This window comes from Fusarium proliferatum, assembly GCF_900067095.1.
Source record: "Fusarium proliferatum ET1 genome assembly, contig: FPRO_scaffold004, whole genome shotgun sequence".
NCBI lineage: Eukaryota > Fungi > Ascomycota > Sordariomycetes > Hypocreales > Nectriaceae > Fusarium > Fusarium proliferatum.
Genome location: NW_022194793.1, coordinates 2,379,640 through 2,394,925, shown reverse-complemented (window position 1 = coordinate 2,394,925; position 15,286 = coordinate 2,379,640). Strand labels below are relative to the sequence as shown.

Here is a 15,286-nt window from a genome sequence, read left to right as displayed (position 1 = left end):
AGTGAAGACCATCATTTCATCCTTTAGCTTACTGGCATAATAGGAATAGATTTGAGCAAATGATTTTTACGTGTCTCAATAAGTTCTTATACACAATATATCATACAACCACATTCCGTGCATCTTTTCGTCTACTTCTTCTTCTGTCCAAGAATCTTGGCATGCTGTCTTCCAGAGGGTTTTCCAGACTGAGTTGCTCGTGACCGTAGGGTATATCTCTCCTTCTTCCATGCAAACACCATTTGATCCACACTACCCATGTCGTGTTTGGGCTTCCGCATGTACGTGAGGCGTGCTCGTCGTGCCCTCTTGGGCCGTCGCCAGATGATATCGATACCCGTCACAGTCGGGCTGTAGATCTTGAACCACATCTCCACACCAACCTTCATCATCTGTCCACGCAGTTGGATCGCTGTATCCTGGCCTCGGCGTCGGATTTGTATAAAAGCGCCGGCAAAGGGCTCCCCACCCTTCGTCGTCACCATCAGAACGTCGCCAACCTTAGCGCTGTCGGCGTGCTCTCTTGAGAACAATCGTGTGCGTGCGCCAGTCGGATCGAGTTTCGCGAGTTGCTTTTGCAGAAGTGCGGGCATGGGATCCGGGTGGGTGGTACGGATACTCGGGACTCGAGGGTAGATATGAAATTTGCTAACCTTCTTGAGGTCCGCCCCTGGTGTTAAATGTCAGCGACTTTGTTTTCGCAATATTGCAGATCGTAAAGATACATACGTTGTTCAGCGCTGAAAGCGTTCGGTATCGGCTTGGGCACAGGCTCAACGGCTGCTGAGGAAACCCTCCTTTCGAAAGTCCTCAGGAGTCTTGTCCGTCGAAGAGCAGATTTGAGACAGCCAACTGGCCGTCCCACGATGGCGAGGTTCATCGTAAATTGACTTATTGTGAGTTATACAAGTAGTTGAGGTTGAGACAGGCGCTAGAATTTCTGGAGCTACCTTGCTCCCGATGCTTTCAATTCTCCCTGCTGATTGGCTCGGCTGACAGTTCATCCGGTGTCTTTTCCCATCCATGGGATGCAGAATAGTACCTTCCTATGAACCTACTTACCTAGTACCTTCCGATCTAGTAGGAATTGCCCAAGCTTTGAAACCTCAAAAATTATCACAGCTCTGTGGGACAGTCAGCACAATGCTGAACAGATCCTTGATTTTGGGCTTGAGGCCTGTGGCTGGCCCGCGGACGTCCCTTGCACTGCCTGCTATCCAGTACAGACGCTTCAGTATATCTTCTGCACGCAGTAAGTGAAAAAAAAACTGCAACACTTATAATATAGGAAGCTGACAATCGACAAGGTTTCAGTGCAGTGTTCGCCGAGACCAAAAATCCTCAGTTGAACGAAATTCTCATCGAAATTCAAGAAAAGATCATTCTCCCTGCCCATCTACCGGAGAAAGCGAGGAAGCTCGTTTTCGACCCCAAGAAGAGCGACTACATCCAGCGAAATCCCGTCACCATCGAAGTCGATGGGCTCGAGCACACTTTCAAGACGATTGATCGATTCAACGGTGTCCCAAACTCGATGAAGGCTTTTGCAGAGGCAACAAAGCTCATGAAAACTAAGGAGGAATGGGATAACATAAGCACCCTGCTCGCTGGCTATAAGAAAGCTGGAATTAAACTCAAACGCTGGCATGCCGACGCCGTGACTCGACGTGCAGGCCATAATAGGCAGCCGTATGTGGTCATTGAATGCGCCCAGCAAGTTGAAAAGACCGGACTAAGTCTACAGCGGGACAGCACTGTCATCCTGCTGTTAGGATCTATTAACCGTAAGATCATATCCCCGAAAGGAGAGGAGAGCGAGACGCAACAGGCTCTAAAGTGGAACAAAATGGTCTGGGATATCATCCAGCGCCCTGAGCACCTTGCTAAGAACACACCCCCTCGCCGTCAGCCTCATATGAACCCCGTCATCCGGGGTATGATTCTCTTCTCCCAAGCATCTGCAGTCAAGGAGCAGCAGGCAGCCGGTGCTCCCGTCGATGATTTGATCCGAGAGCTTCGAGACAATGTTGAGTTTATCACCAGCGCATGGGCTGAACGAGAATCCGATGACTTGACAAGCTCACCCTACCTGAATTCTATCAACAGCCGAGTCAAGCCCAACAGCGACAACTACGTACGCGAAAGGCAACACCTTTCTCCCTTCAACTACATTTGGACTCTTGCCCAAAACATAAGGGCGATAGAACTAGCACAGGAGATCACCGGTGAAGATGCCAAAGACCTGCAGCCTGTCCACGATCTAATGGAAAAACACATCGAAGATTTTGTTATGATGAGTCCCGATAATAACTCTTTTGGCTGGGACATGGCGTATGAGAGAGCCACAGGCCGACAACCCAGCTGGAAACAACATTTGCCTGCTGCGCCCCCGCCCTAGGAACGATATAGAGGATAATTAAGCACAAATGTTCATGCACTCTGAGAAGACCCGGAGTCTACATGAGGACAATCTGTCACAGATAGCGGGGGAATTATCATGTACTATATATGTAACAACGAGATTCTTTCTATATGGGATGCCTCTTCCTAAGGCAAAACGATGTACTTCTCTAGGTGGCTGGGAATAGCGCCCAGAAGCTTCTTGTCTGTCAACCACTTTCGCGAGAACAGTCGATCAGCGTATCTGTAAGCACCGTCGCAGAGGACAGTGACCACAGTATGACCTTTGCCCAGCTTCTCAGCGACCTCCTTGGCAGCTACAACGTTGAGAGATGAGCTGGCGCCGAGGTACAACCCCTCCTCATCCAAGCATCGGTAGACCATTTCGATGCTCTTCTCGTCTGAAATGTGCAGCGAACCGTCCACCAAGCCAATATCAGGCTGGAGATTGTCGGTAATGCGACCTTGTCCAATACCCTCGGTGATGCTGGAACCCGTGCGCTCGGTAAGCTTGCCGCCGGAGGACACATAAGAATGAAGCACACTGCCAGGAGGGTCGGCAAGGAAGCTCTTGACTCGGCCATCAGAGACGTCCTTCAGATACCTCGTAATACCTGCTAGGGTACCAGCAGTGCCAGTGGCGCATGTGAAAGCGTCAACCTTACCATCTGTCTGCGCCCAGATCTCAGGGCCCGTCGTCTCGATATGCGCACGGCGATTGGCTGTGTTGTCGAATTGGTTCGTCCAAACGGCGTTGTCGAGTCGCTCAGCGTGTCGACGGGCCTGGTGGTTGTAGTTCTCGGGATTATCGAACGCGACAGCAGGGACAGGGTAGACCTCAGCGCCGAGGAGCCGTAAAAGATCGATCTTGCCCTGAGACTGGGTGTTTGGCATGTATATAACGAGCTTATAGCCACGCGAACGACACACATGGGCGAGACCGATACCGGTGTTTCCTGCGGTCCCTTCGACGACAGTGCCTCCAGGTTTGAGAAGACCGCGCTCCTCGGCGTCCTTAACAACGTACAGCGCTGCGCGGTCCTTGACGGAACCACCAGGGTTCATAAACTCTGCCTTGCCGAGGATCTCACAGCCAGTCTCCTCGGAGAGGTGATTTAGACGGATGAGAGGGGTATTTCCAATAGCTATTGTAGGTCAGATTCCCTTTCGAGGACCGGGATTACATTGATGATAGGCGCACCTCCTGTCAAACCTCTGGAGACACCTTGAGCTCGAGACACACCGAGGGTATGAGAGCTGGGAGCTCCCGCAGCTTTGGCCGCGGCAGCTGCAAGCCGCCTAGCGCTGGGGCGGAACATGATTTGATATGTGAAGTGGCGCGATCTTGAACAGATCAATTGACAGTCACCAGGTCGGGGTTTGCCACAGAAGGAATAAGTTGAGCTTATAGAAGAGATCAAAGGGAAATGTATTTGGATGGTGGGGCCGCAATCGGCAATGGCGCAATCCCGGGCTGTCGGTGTTGGATGACCAAGTCCCGCACCGACTTCCATACGGCTTGAAGCCTGAGTACCAACAAATCACTAACGCAGCCATTATATAAGTAAATAAGTATTAGATTCTTGCGTGTCTATCACGGCGTCGTCAGCTCTTGCATTTTAGGCATCTTGTTCTAACCGCACATATGGCGCAGGGAACAAGCCCCGAGTACCCATATATGCTCCAAAGAACCATTCTCCGTTCACATCCTCGATCTCTTTGATTTCCGCTCCTTTTGGAAAGAGAAGTTCGTCGTCTGCTCCCGGTCTGGGATACCATCCAAACCTCGCGGTCGCCTTCAGTCCGACTCCGCCATCAGGTGGTAAGCTCTTTGCGAAACTGCTCTCACTTGGCGCCGTTTCTGACACGTCTTTGGTGACAAGCCGGGCCAGATCTTGACCATTTTCGTGCCAGACCCATTTCTGAAGTCCTTTCTCGCGATGTTCTGCCTTATCAGCTGCCTCTGGCTTTAGTCCTAGACCTCCTACCAAGTCCTGGGCTATATACCTCCATCGCCCACTCTTCCCATCCGTAAAAGCGATGACTACTATTCTATGGCCGTTAAGACATCTCCTCCAACCTGAATGGCCGTTTTCAGGGCTGATCTGTCTTTGTATAATCAAGTTCCCATAACACGAAGAACATATGTCGTAATCACCTGGTGCAGCATCTGATACCAAAGAGCTTGTACACTGATAGCAGTGGTATCGTGCTTGATTCGGTTGGATGGGCTCCTGACACAAGTCGCATCTTGTGGTGAATGACAAGTATTCGAATGGTTTGATGCTGGATGCATTAGGGCCTTGAAATATTGTTGCTGCCGTGGGTCGACCGGGCGATCTGGGAGGACTTCCAGGCCTGTGTTGGTTAGACTGGGTGGCTTCGTGAGCCATTGGAAGTAAGGGATGCGTGCATGATCTCCCCTGGTTTACACAGTCGTTGCAAAAGCCCCAGTCGCCCTCGTTACATATATCGCACCGCCAATAACACTCGTTCGTCCAAGCAGAGCATTTGGCGCAGAAAGTACCGCTTTCCAAGCGATGTCGAGGATCGTCCGTTGTCAGTGTTTTTCGTCCGTCTGCCCCGCCAGGAGATGAGCGGGGAGGACGGTAACGGAGAGCGGTCAGCGTATGTGGCTGTGGTAGTGAAGCATCCCCTTTCTGCTGACGAATCTTTTCCCATTTTGAAAAAGCACCATGGCCGAACCCAAACCAGTGATGACAGCCTTTGCCAGCCCGATAACAGTTGAGGCATATGTTCCACTGTCCATTGGCGCAAATGGAGCAATTGTAATGGAGCTCATATTCAATGTGCTGCTTGTTACATCGTGAGCAGCTGACTGAAGGTTCTGGGTAGAGCTGTGACCTAGTCCTCTGGTGTCCTGAGACAGTGGGACTACTAATCGGGCTGGTCACAGTCTGATGAACAATAGCCAGATCAACCGGACGAGGTCTGTTTGCCCGACCAGCTGTTGCATCATGATGGGAGAATAGAGGAGGGACCGATGCGCTTTGAGAGGTTCCTTGACGACTAGCAAATGACATATTCCCGATATTGTTGCTGAATGAAGCCGCTTCTGTTGGGTTGAGAAACGGCACGGTATGGATGGGTGTGCTGGTACTGCGTCCCTCGCTAAAGCTAGGTCGGGACTGCGTTATGTCGGAAGCCTGGGGCCTTGATCCCAGGTCCGTAGAGGACCGAGCAGCAGGCCTGGGCTCAGTAGTGGTCGGAAATACTGGAGTGGTTGAGCTTCGACCTCCGCTAGCAGTCCGTCTCCTAGGCCTTCGGACTGGCTCCTGGACCTCCAAGTTTGCTGAGGTCGTAGATGTTGGGGGGCGACTCCGTTCCTCTGTCTGACTCGCAGCACTGGTAGCACTTGCAGCGCTAGCAGATCGAGAATGTGGTCGAGACCTTTCTCTTGGTCGTCCTCCTTCTGGGGCCAACATGCGAGGATCCCCAACTGCCGCATTCTCAGCATATCTTGTCAACGGAGGATAGTTATTTCCATTGTTCCTCCTCGTTTCTTGGCGTGTTCGATCCCTTTGCCGACGTCTGTATGCTTCAGTGATCCTCCTGCTGAGCTCGTCGTCGCGACTCAAATCGATGTTGTCCAAATCGAGCCCATCGAGGAGACCTTCTTCCTGGATCTGTCTGGCAAAGGACTCTATTTCTCGTTCGATATCCCTCTCACTCATATCTCCCGAACTGATTAGTGACCGAATTGATGACTGGTGCTCAATCTGGCGCTGCCTCGACTCGCTTCGTCGACGTCGTCTCTCGCCTTCGACGTGGAGTTGATCAGAGCTATGCCGACCTCCCTCGTCAACTCGTGGGCGGCGGCTTCCTCGTGGCTGATGGCGGCTATCGACGCTTCTATCTCTACCTCGGTCCCTTTCCCTATCTCTGCTTGTCCTTCTTCTGTCGTCCGCGGATCGACTCTCACGCCTCCGCCGTGTCCTTGGTGGCCCCGAAGATACTCCTGCCTCTTGTAAACTCAGTTCTCGGACCTCCTCCACCAACCTTCTGTCTTCAGCATCAATGCGCCGCTCATCCGCCGTTCGATGTGTATTTATCGTTGGAAGGACTTGGTCGCCGGGTTTATACTTCTTTGCCATCTCTTCCTTCTCTGCTACTGAACGATCCTTGCCAGGGCTTGCTGCTATAAACATATCCAAGAGAGTGACAACGGTCGCATTATGTTGGGTCGTTCGTACAGTAGCCCGACATGACGGGCATGTAAAAATGTTTGTACCAGGAGCAGGCGGGTTTGGCGCCCGCTCGGCCGTCGCAGCCTGGAAAGTAAACCATTCCTTCAGACAGGCACCGCAAAAGGTGTGAAGGCAATCAAGAAGAGTCAAAGGCTGGTATAGGAGCTCCGTGCAGATCTACAGACAAGGTCAGACTTTGTAGACAAAAAGGCGGGAAGATTTACAGAGCACGTCAGCTCCTTTTCCAAGTCCAAGCCAGCGTTTGTGGGCTCCATTCATGATATTTGGCTAATTCCGGCCCATGATTGGGATGAAAATAGGATGCGTGTGAAGAAACAAGGTTGTGCCGAAGAGAATATGTTGATCGAAGGCAAAGGGATTACTGATGTTGGGCTGTTGGCTAGGAAAGCTACGATGCAGCCAATACGCCAGCTACCTACCCCGTACTAGGTATGTTACTAACTACTAATCATAAGGTAGGTACTCGTAGGTATACCTTAGGTAGGTAGGTACCTAACTGCTTAAGGTACCTTAGTTAGTACCTAAGTGACCTCCATTAGGTGCCTGCTGGTACATACTAAACTCCCATGTGTGAGTGGGTGGCGGGGTCGGTCTAGGCGTCAAGACTCTGCCAGGGATTATCAGAAACAGCTGTTAATGACAACACACGGTTTTTGGTACAGGTTATATCTAGGTAGAGATATGTTGACTGTTGGGCCACAGCATACTGTAGAAAGGGAAGAAAAATCTGCAAATGAAGACGAACATGCTGTACATGTATAGGTGCTCGCGGGGTATTTTAAGACATCCATGGATCCATTGGATTGTTGCATTATCATTGCACAAAGTCGCCCCGAACCTCTCCTGCGGTCCAACCCACCTGTGAACAACTATCTCAATTTCACACTTGATTCACCTAGTAAACAGACGGACGTCGTGGTGGTTTTCATAGCATTCATGTTTTTATATAATCGCCGCCAAGGCACATTGTTAAATTACAAATAGCCCTTACGAGTGGCTCCACTCAGCCTTCTTCTTTTCTGCGAATGCCTTCATGCCAATCTTCTGATCTTGGCTACCAAACAAGCTGTGGAAGACCCGTCTCTCATACTCCACACCGTCACGTAGGGCCAGATCTTGACTCTTGTTGACAACCTCTTTAGCGGCTTGGACAGCCACCTTGGAGTAGCCAGCAATTGTCTCGGCTGTCTTGAGCGTCTCCTCCATCAGAGCCTCATGCGTGGGAAAGACCCTGGCAGCTAGGCCCCATTTCTCGGCATCGACACCAGAAAGTGACTTTCCGGTCAGAATGAGTTCCATTGCCTTTGACTTGCCGATGGCACGAGTAAGGCGCTGGCTGCCACCAGCTCCAGGAACAGTCCCGAGTTTGATCTCGGGTTGGCCGAAGTTCGCATTCTCAGTACAATAGATGAGATCACACATCATGGCGAGCTCGCAGCCTCCACCAAGTGCATGCCCTGAGACTGCAGCGATGATGGGCTTTTTCACCTGAGTGGTGAGGTCTGACCAGGACTCGATGAAGGACTTGGTGTAAGCTTCGGCGAAGGTAAGAGGGGCCATCTCCTTGATATCAGCACCAGCTGCAAACGCCTTTTGGGAGCCGGTTAAAATAATGACTGACGTATCGTCAGCCACATTAAATTCAAGAAGAGCCTGGTTAAGCTCTTTGATGAGAGGCGTGCACAGAGCGTTGAGGGCCTTGGGACGGTTCAAGGTAACTAGGTAACCATCGTTAGATACTGTTCGATGTACAAACCGAGGAATGGCATTGTTTCAGTATCATTCATACCTTGTCCGACACCGGGCTTGGGTTGAGAAACCTGGATATACTCATAAGTCCCCGAGCTGTAAGCTCGAGCAACGCGAGGAAGAGTAGCCCTTTGGAAGGCCACTCGACCTGCCACTGGTCTCATGCAGCGGAAAGTGTTCATTGTGATACTAGAGAATGGATATGATGAAAAAGACGGTGAACGATCAATATTGTGATGTAAAACCGTTATCTGTTGGTTCCACAATTGAAAGGGTTGGTACGGTTACTATTGTATGAGTTAAGAATTTGATCACTCAGGAGCTATATGTAAGTACGGAGTATTGGAGCTGCATTGATAACCGGAGAGCTTTAGCTTCCCCAGTGACGCAACAGAGCCGAGGATAACATGGGCCGCCCATACCCATGGCAAAGCCGACGACCAGATTTATGATTGAGCGTCACGTGAGAGATTGATCTAAGCACCTTAACAACTCCTCGTGGTTAAGATGGGAGCTCCTCCAACATGACTCGTTGACAATCTCTTTCACAAATCGTCTATTGATGTTGCAGCGGAGGTAGTGGCCAAGCTACGCGGTAGAGGAACAACCGGAATCGTATTGCCTTCAGTATACGCCTAGAATAAAGGATAAATCGCAGCTTTAAGATAGAATGTCGTCATCTAGGTAGCGATGAGCTTATAAATTGAACTGTGCCTCTGTTCAGAGTATCTAGGTAGTAAGATCAGTAATATAATATGCCGTATTCTGTACGCTGAATACATACTCTGTACAGCATGAGCTTTCTTACAACTCGACACGACGTGGTACTCAGTAATAGATAATTAAAGACTGCGCCACATTTGCATGTGGGGTCAAGGGGCCTAGGAGGGCCTTCTTTGATCACTCAGCAGCAATTCGGCTGAATCACCAATAAAATCATAGGCTAACTGTCAGTTTCAGGGACGCCACCAAACAAACTGCCTGTCAACAGTTCATCAACTCCTCCTTTGTCCGGTAAAGGACCGGGGAATTGATTAGCCTTGCCTGTACTCCGTACCAAGAGCTTAACAAACCTTACGTGGCTGCATCGTCAAAGGTCCAAAAGTTGGGAGTCCTGACCCCCCAATCGCAAATTCGCCATCACTTTTTTCTTTTCTTTTTTTCTTCCCGTCAACTTCAACTTTTCTCACGGCGTCGCAGTCATTGTTCCGCACAATTGCACTCGATTATTCTATCCAAATAATCTGCGCCTCCTCCCCATTAACTATCCCGATTCACAACGGTCGACCGATCCTCTTCACAAGATGAATGCGCCAGAGCCTGAGCAGACCCCTTTCGAGGCTGTCAGCGTCCATACCTCGAGGCTTCAGCGGGTATGTCTCTCGAAATAGACTGTAATGCATTGCGACTCTTCTGACACCGGATTAGAAATACCAAGCTTTGCTGGACCAGTCGACCCCTTTCGTCCTCTACCGATGGGTCGGTACTGTTGTCTGCCTCCTCCTCTTCTTTCTTCGAATCCTTCTTGCACAGGGCTGGTATATCGGTAGGCTCGAACCCGCAAATCATACTCCTGAATCATCTTACTTACTACTGCGCAGTTGCCTATGCGCTCGGTATCTATCTTTTAAACCTGTTCCTGGCTTTCCTGCAGCCCAAGTTCGACCCCTCTAACGAAGAGGCCGATAACGAGATGGAGGACGGCTCTGTGGGCACTCTTCCCACCAAGCAGGACGAGGAGTTCAAGCCCTTTATTCGTCGACTTCCTGAGTTTAAGTTCTGGTACTGGGCCACCCGAGCTATCATCATCAGCTTCTTCTGCAGCTGGTTCGAGATCTTTAACGTGCCAGTTTTCTGGCCCGTTCTGGTCATGTACTGGTTCATCCTCTTCTTCCTGACTAGTAAGTTCCATATGAAATACAGAAAACTGCGTATATTAATTGTTTCTAGTGCGCAAGCAAATTCAGCACATGATCAAGTACCGCTACGTACCCTTCACTGTCGGTAAGAAGAACTATGCCAAGAACAACTCGTAAATAGATGCGACTTTCAGGATACTTTTCTTCAGCACAGCGGGCATCTCCGATGAACGAGTGCCCGCGTGCGTTGTATAAACATGACGGCCAGCTTTATCAAGCTGCACAATAATGCGATGCTTGTTCCGAGGTGTGTATTTCAACGACGAGGGGAAATTGACTGGTGACAACACACATGGGGGATTGGCAATAAAGAAAGGAACTTGGGTCGTTTGACACAAACGAACCTTAGTTATTATAGACTTGGACGGATTTGGGGGCCATGGCAAACAGAGCAGATGAACTATTTAATGAAAATGACCATTATATGAACCAAAAAAGTAGGGCTGCGCTCTTCAGTATAACACTATATGCAGGTTGATCGTGGCATTATTGCTAAACAATTCAGGGCGGAAACATGTTAAGGATGTCTATATCACCCGAAAACCCCTTTTTCGGCGTTATTGTTCTATTTCTTTGTTCAATTGCTGTTCAGGCATTTGGAGCAAGTTTCATGAGGAAGCCTTAATTAGTGGCTACGCCAAACGTGGAGCTTGGACAAGGCCAGCCTCGCGCCGCAATTCTCGGATATCTTTGACCTCGAAACTCAGCCGCGCCCGCGCCCAAGCTTCTCCATCAAGCCATACACACAAAAGAATCGCGCGCCAACATCCTTCAAATACATCAAGACTTCACATCCTCACCAACGTCTTCCTCGGCGCCCCCTGCCAATTTGACCAGCATGTCTTCTTCAGCTCCTCGCACAGGCGAGCGCTTGGTTCACCAGGACTTCATCGCACGCATTCGATTCTCCAATGCGCTCCCTCCACCACCCCATCCTCCTAAGCTGCTCGACATACCTAATACCGGTCTTGCTAGCGGTCAATATACGACACCAGGCTTTGCTTCGCGCCTTGCGAGGGAGCAGCCGCTCAATATTGAGGCAGATGCTGAGCTGGGAATGCCCCTTGACTTGGTCGGCATGCCTGGTGTTTTCGATGGCGATGAACGATGTAGGTTGACTGTTTATCGTGTTTTGACTTCACAAAGCTGACGCCTCCCTAGCTATTCAGGCTCCTCCTCACCCACCTGCTCTTCATCCTCATGATCGACCTCTTCTAAGACCCATCGCCGCTTTGGGAAAACACAAGGTCGCAGAAGCCAATGTTTCCTTCCTTCGCCGGACAGAATACATATCTTCTACGGTCACTAAGCGACAAGATGGCGCTGCACCCCGCGCTCTACTCACTAAAGCCAACAAGAATCGACGCATCCCGGAGCCTGCAGCTGATGCTCCTCACGTCATTAAGCGAAAGATTGACAAGGGCTTCGACATTGCTGAGCACGAATTCAAAGACCCCAAACGCGCCAAACATCCAAGCAAGAGAAATCTCAAGGTTGTCGATGTGTCGCCTTTCATCCCAGATCTCGAGGCTTTCCCCGACTCGGGCGCGTACGTTACCATCAAATTCCACCAGAACCCTGTGGTCAGCACCAAGGATTATGACAGACGTCTTCTCAGTGGTTTGTTCCGGCCCATTGATCGGACAGCCGAGGAAGAGGAAGCGTATGAGGCAGCTGTGGCAGCTCATGAGCAAGATCCTGAAAACAACCCCAAGCCTCAGAACTGGATGAATTTTGACTATTACTTGGCGGCAACTCCTGACGTGGGGGATAAATTTCGTCGCAAGTTCGATGTTGAGGATGCCGACCACAACGAGGACGAACTCTACACTCATGACTCTGTCAATGGTGGATGCTTCCAATACAACCGGCTCAGAGCGTATGAGACAGCTCAGGAGACCAATTACGACCATGAGACCAAGTTCGACGCAGAGGTTCTCCTGGCTTACAACGAAGACACTTTCTACCCCAACCAGAAGGCCGTATACTACTATCCTGTTATGCAGAAATCTGTGATTCGACCCCAGCGAACAAAGAACATTGCGCGAAACATTGGTATTACCGATGAGGAGCAAGTTGTTGACCAACTCGACGTCACCGTCGAGGATCCAAGAGAGGATATCCGCGACATGATCAAGGCGCATCGCGATCACCCCCTCGGCACAGGACAGGCTGATGAGGAAGAAGGAAATGAGGAGGAGCACCACCAGGGCCAGGATGCTGAAGGCGAGGAAGAAAGAGAACACCACAGTCCAGCAGCCCGTCGTTCGAGGTCGGCCTCTGAAGAACATGATGCAGAAGGGGAAGACGAAGAGTAAACGGTAGTTTATCGCGACGCAGATAGCTAAGGCGAAAGCGGTGTGCTCTAGAGGAAGCGAGAACAAAAGCATATGTCCTTTATGCGACATTTGCCTCGAGATAATCGAGAGTTGCGAGGACGGAAATGGCATGTATTTGGCGAACAGGGGCATCGTGGCGTATAGTTTGCAATCTTTAATCATAGATCTGAGGCGTAATAAACTTATTCCATATTCAACATAATATACACACGCATGATTCTCTCACTCCTTTGAAACACCAGTACCCGTGTTGGTAATATGAACCTTGATGCCGTTTCCAGTGGTATACGTGCCTTTTGCTATGCTCTGACCCCCTATGCGTATATGTCATTCACTCAGTGTAATCATTCATTCATTCATCAACTCTCAACCTTTGGTAGCCTCATATTGGCGCTACGGCGATCATAACCAATTACTTCTCTCTTATCGTCTATCACTCGAGCATATCTGTGTCATGTTAGTATCAGAATGAAAATGATCAAAGTATACGAGACTATAGCACTTACTCAAGCATGAGGCGGAAGAACCATGCTTCCATGTCAACCTGGCGAAGAGCCTGCTTGGCCCACTCTCGACTAGCAGCCGCAATGCGCTCGCCTTCTTCACGGCCAGCTTCCTCGTTCTCGAGGAATCGAACTATCTCAAGCCAGTCGTCTCCCTGGATACTCAGAGGCACGTAATGTGCCCACGGCTTGAGCCACTCAGCGTGCCACTCACGGAACACTGCGAGTTTAAATGTGAGGCTGCGACTGCGAAGGAAGGCAGTGAAGCGACCGGAAAAGGCGTTTCCATCCATATCAAGTAGATATTTATATGACCAAGCATCTTGCTGATCTACAGCCTCGGTGACATTGAAAAATGCTCGTTGCGCCTCGCAGTCACCTTGGTCACATTGTCCAATGTGAGAGAAATGCACATCAATCATCTCGCTGTAGTCGCCGCGCGGGACCTCGCTGGTCGCCCAGGAACGGCCGTTTTGCTTAGTGAGAATATGAGCCTGGTCGCGCGCGTTAAGCTTTTGTACAAGACGTTGACGGTGCTGATGTCTCCAACGGCCATTCCGGCTGTAGCCCCCAGTGGTCGAGCCACGCCAATATAGCTTGCTCTCCTTCTTAACCCACTCCACGTCCATGTCCTCCTCGTATTTTACCATGCCGGCCCAGTCCCAGGGAGACGGGTATACAAGGTCGCTGTAAGAAGAAATCTTGGACTGGGAGAATATGGGAAACAAATCCTGGACAATTCTATATGTATTGGGTCCACCGAAGAAGCCAAAGTTAGATTTGAGGCTGGGCGATAGGCATATGTCTGACATGGCGGTCGTGTTGTAAACAAATCCAAGATCACTCATGCCGTACCTGTTTCTATAGTCCACAGCCTCTTCCTCCTCGAGACAGCGAGCTGGAGTATCTGGCGGACAGGACAGGCGAGAATGAGACCAGGTTGATTGATGGGCGAAAGAGTTGAAGCGTGTGAGACTTATCTCGTCGAACGACTTCCCATCATATAGCTCCGAGTTCGTTTGAGTGAAGTCGTTGGCGAGTTGTGATTTCGCAAACGCTGCGGGCATGTTCTGCTCTTTGGCTATTTTCATTAACCTCGTCAGGTCCTCATACGAAAGGACAACGCGGGACTCGTCGTGAAAGTTGAAGGCCAGGTCCATATCTGGAAGGTACTTGAGAAATTTGCCCATCATCCTCTTCGTGGCATTTTGCTGCCATTCAACGCCATTTTGTATATAAGTGATCCTGTGGTCTCGAATGGATACTCCAATCAGCCCGTTATCAAAACCCAATGCCTCTCTGGCTCGAGTCCGGATAGTCTTGGGTTTTAGTCCCCAGAATGGAGTGATCAGATCATGAATCGTGTCGAACTCGTCTATCAATTTGACGTCGTTGTCTTTTGCAAATCGAAACCACTCGTCAAAAAGAGGTGGCGGTGGAATACCATATCGACGACGGTACTCCTGAACAGCCTCTTCAAGCGTCTTGGACTGTCGAGCCCTGAGTTTTTCAAACTCCTCCTGGGCATTCCTTGTAAGATATCCTATAGGATGCACTTCTGGAGTGGAAACCTTTCTTGGTTCGGCGCTTCCTTGAACAAGTTCATCCTGTGGCGCTGATCCTGGGGTTGTTGATGGTTCTAGGGGTGTTTGAGTGGGAGTTTGGATTTGAATTTCTCTTGTGTGTTTTGGTGATATTCTCAAGAGACTATACGCGCAGAAACAAAATAATGTTAGAGCTGTGATGGATAAGAATTGACGCCGCTGAGAGGCGCGAAACGATAAGAGGGGGATCATGTTTATAGCTGGCTTCTGGGTCAAACAGAAACCGAAATCGTCATGGTAGGAAGTATGTTTAAAATTTCCATCGGCTTGCTGATACAAAAGTATCTGCTAAAAGAATTCAATTGCAAAGCCTGGTAGCCATGAACTCACCACCAGTCATGATGTCTGTCTCAGCGCGAAGCGGCAGATTGACCATGAGACAAAGGAGTGGATTAGAGTTGGTTGCATCATTTTAATTGGTTAACCGTCCAAAAATAAAACAATAGCTGGACAGGGACGTTGTTGGCACAACGACTTGACTGTTGGATTACCATGCCAAGAAAAGAATTGGACAATAATTTTCCAGTGATAACCAGTATGGAA

At 49.9% G+C, this 15,286-nt stretch overlaps 8 protein-coding genes across 8 annotated transcripts; 3 read left to right on the top strand and 5 right to left on the bottom strand.

Moving 5' to 3' along the window:
• Nucleotides 1-131: 131 nt before the first annotated feature.
• On the bottom strand, nt 132-880 carry FPRO_04947 (uncharacterized protein; the record flags this gene model as incomplete). The annotated part of the gene is made up of 2 exons (XM_031230512.1): nt 132-670; nt 730-880. 2 exons carry the CDS (start codon nt 878-880, stop codon nt 132-134), a joined length of 690 nt encoding a protein of 229 aa, XP_031080641.1.
• A 263-nt stretch (nt 881-1,143) lies between these two features.
• FPRO_04946 (uncharacterized protein) lies at nt 1,144-2,398 on the top strand (the record flags this gene model as incomplete). Its single annotated transcript, XM_031230511.1, has 2 exons — nt 1,144-1,252; nt 1,308-2,398. The coding sequence occupies 2 exons, from the start codon at nt 1,144-1,146 to the stop codon at nt 2,396-2,398; spliced, it is 1,200 nt and encodes a 399-aa protein (XP_031080640.1).
• Nucleotides 2,399-2,547: 149 nt separating this feature from the next.
• Nucleotides 2,548-3,719, bottom strand: FPRO_04945 (putative cysteine synthase; the record flags this gene model as incomplete). Its single annotated transcript, XM_031230510.1, has 2 exons — nt 2,548-3,545; nt 3,602-3,719. 2 exons carry the CDS (start codon nt 3,717-3,719, stop codon nt 2,548-2,550), a joined length of 1,116 nt encoding a protein of 371 aa, XP_031080639.1.
• Nucleotides 3,720-4,019: 300 nt separating this feature from the next.
• FPRO_04944 (related to vesicular transport-associated repeat protein Tb-291) lies at nt 4,020-6,883 on the bottom strand (the record flags this gene model as incomplete). Its single annotated transcript, XM_031230509.1, has 2 exons — nt 4,020-6,785; nt 6,833-6,883. The coding sequence occupies 2 exons, from the start codon at nt 6,881-6,883 to the stop codon at nt 4,020-4,022; spliced, it is 2,817 nt and encodes a 938-aa protein (XP_031080638.1).
• A 733-nt stretch (nt 6,884-7,616) lies between these two features.
• FPRO_04943 (uncharacterized protein) lies at nt 7,617-8,560 on the bottom strand (the record flags this gene model as incomplete). Its single annotated transcript, XM_031230508.1, has 2 exons — nt 7,617-8,347; nt 8,419-8,560. The coding sequence occupies 2 exons, from the start codon at nt 8,558-8,560 to the stop codon at nt 7,617-7,619; spliced, it is 873 nt and encodes a 290-aa protein (XP_031080637.1).
• Nucleotides 8,561-9,682: 1,122 nt separating this feature from the next.
• FPRO_04942 (putative RER1 protein) lies at nt 9,683-10,414 on the top strand (the record flags this gene model as incomplete). The annotated part of the gene is made up of 4 exons (XM_031230507.1): nt 9,683-9,751; nt 9,807-9,924; nt 9,980-10,279; nt 10,329-10,414. 4 exons carry the CDS (start codon nt 9,683-9,685, stop codon nt 10,412-10,414), a joined length of 573 nt encoding a protein of 190 aa, XP_031080636.1.
• A 721-nt stretch (nt 10,415-11,135) lies between these two features.
• On the top strand, nt 11,136-12,615 carry FPRO_04941 (uncharacterized protein; the record flags this gene model as incomplete). The annotated part of the gene is made up of 2 exons (XM_031230505.1): nt 11,136-11,406; nt 11,459-12,615. The coding sequence occupies 2 exons, from the start codon at nt 11,136-11,138 to the stop codon at nt 12,613-12,615; spliced, it is 1,428 nt and encodes a 475-aa protein (XP_031080635.1).
• Nucleotides 12,616-12,995: 380 nt separating this feature from the next.
• On the bottom strand, nt 12,996-14,935 carry FPRO_04940 (uncharacterized protein; the record flags this gene model as incomplete). The annotated part of the gene is made up of 2 exons (XM_031230504.1): nt 12,996-13,083; nt 13,143-14,935. 2 exons carry the CDS (start codon nt 14,933-14,935, stop codon nt 12,996-12,998), a joined length of 1,881 nt encoding a protein of 626 aa, XP_031080634.1.
• Nucleotides 14,936-15,286: the final 351 nt, after the last annotated feature.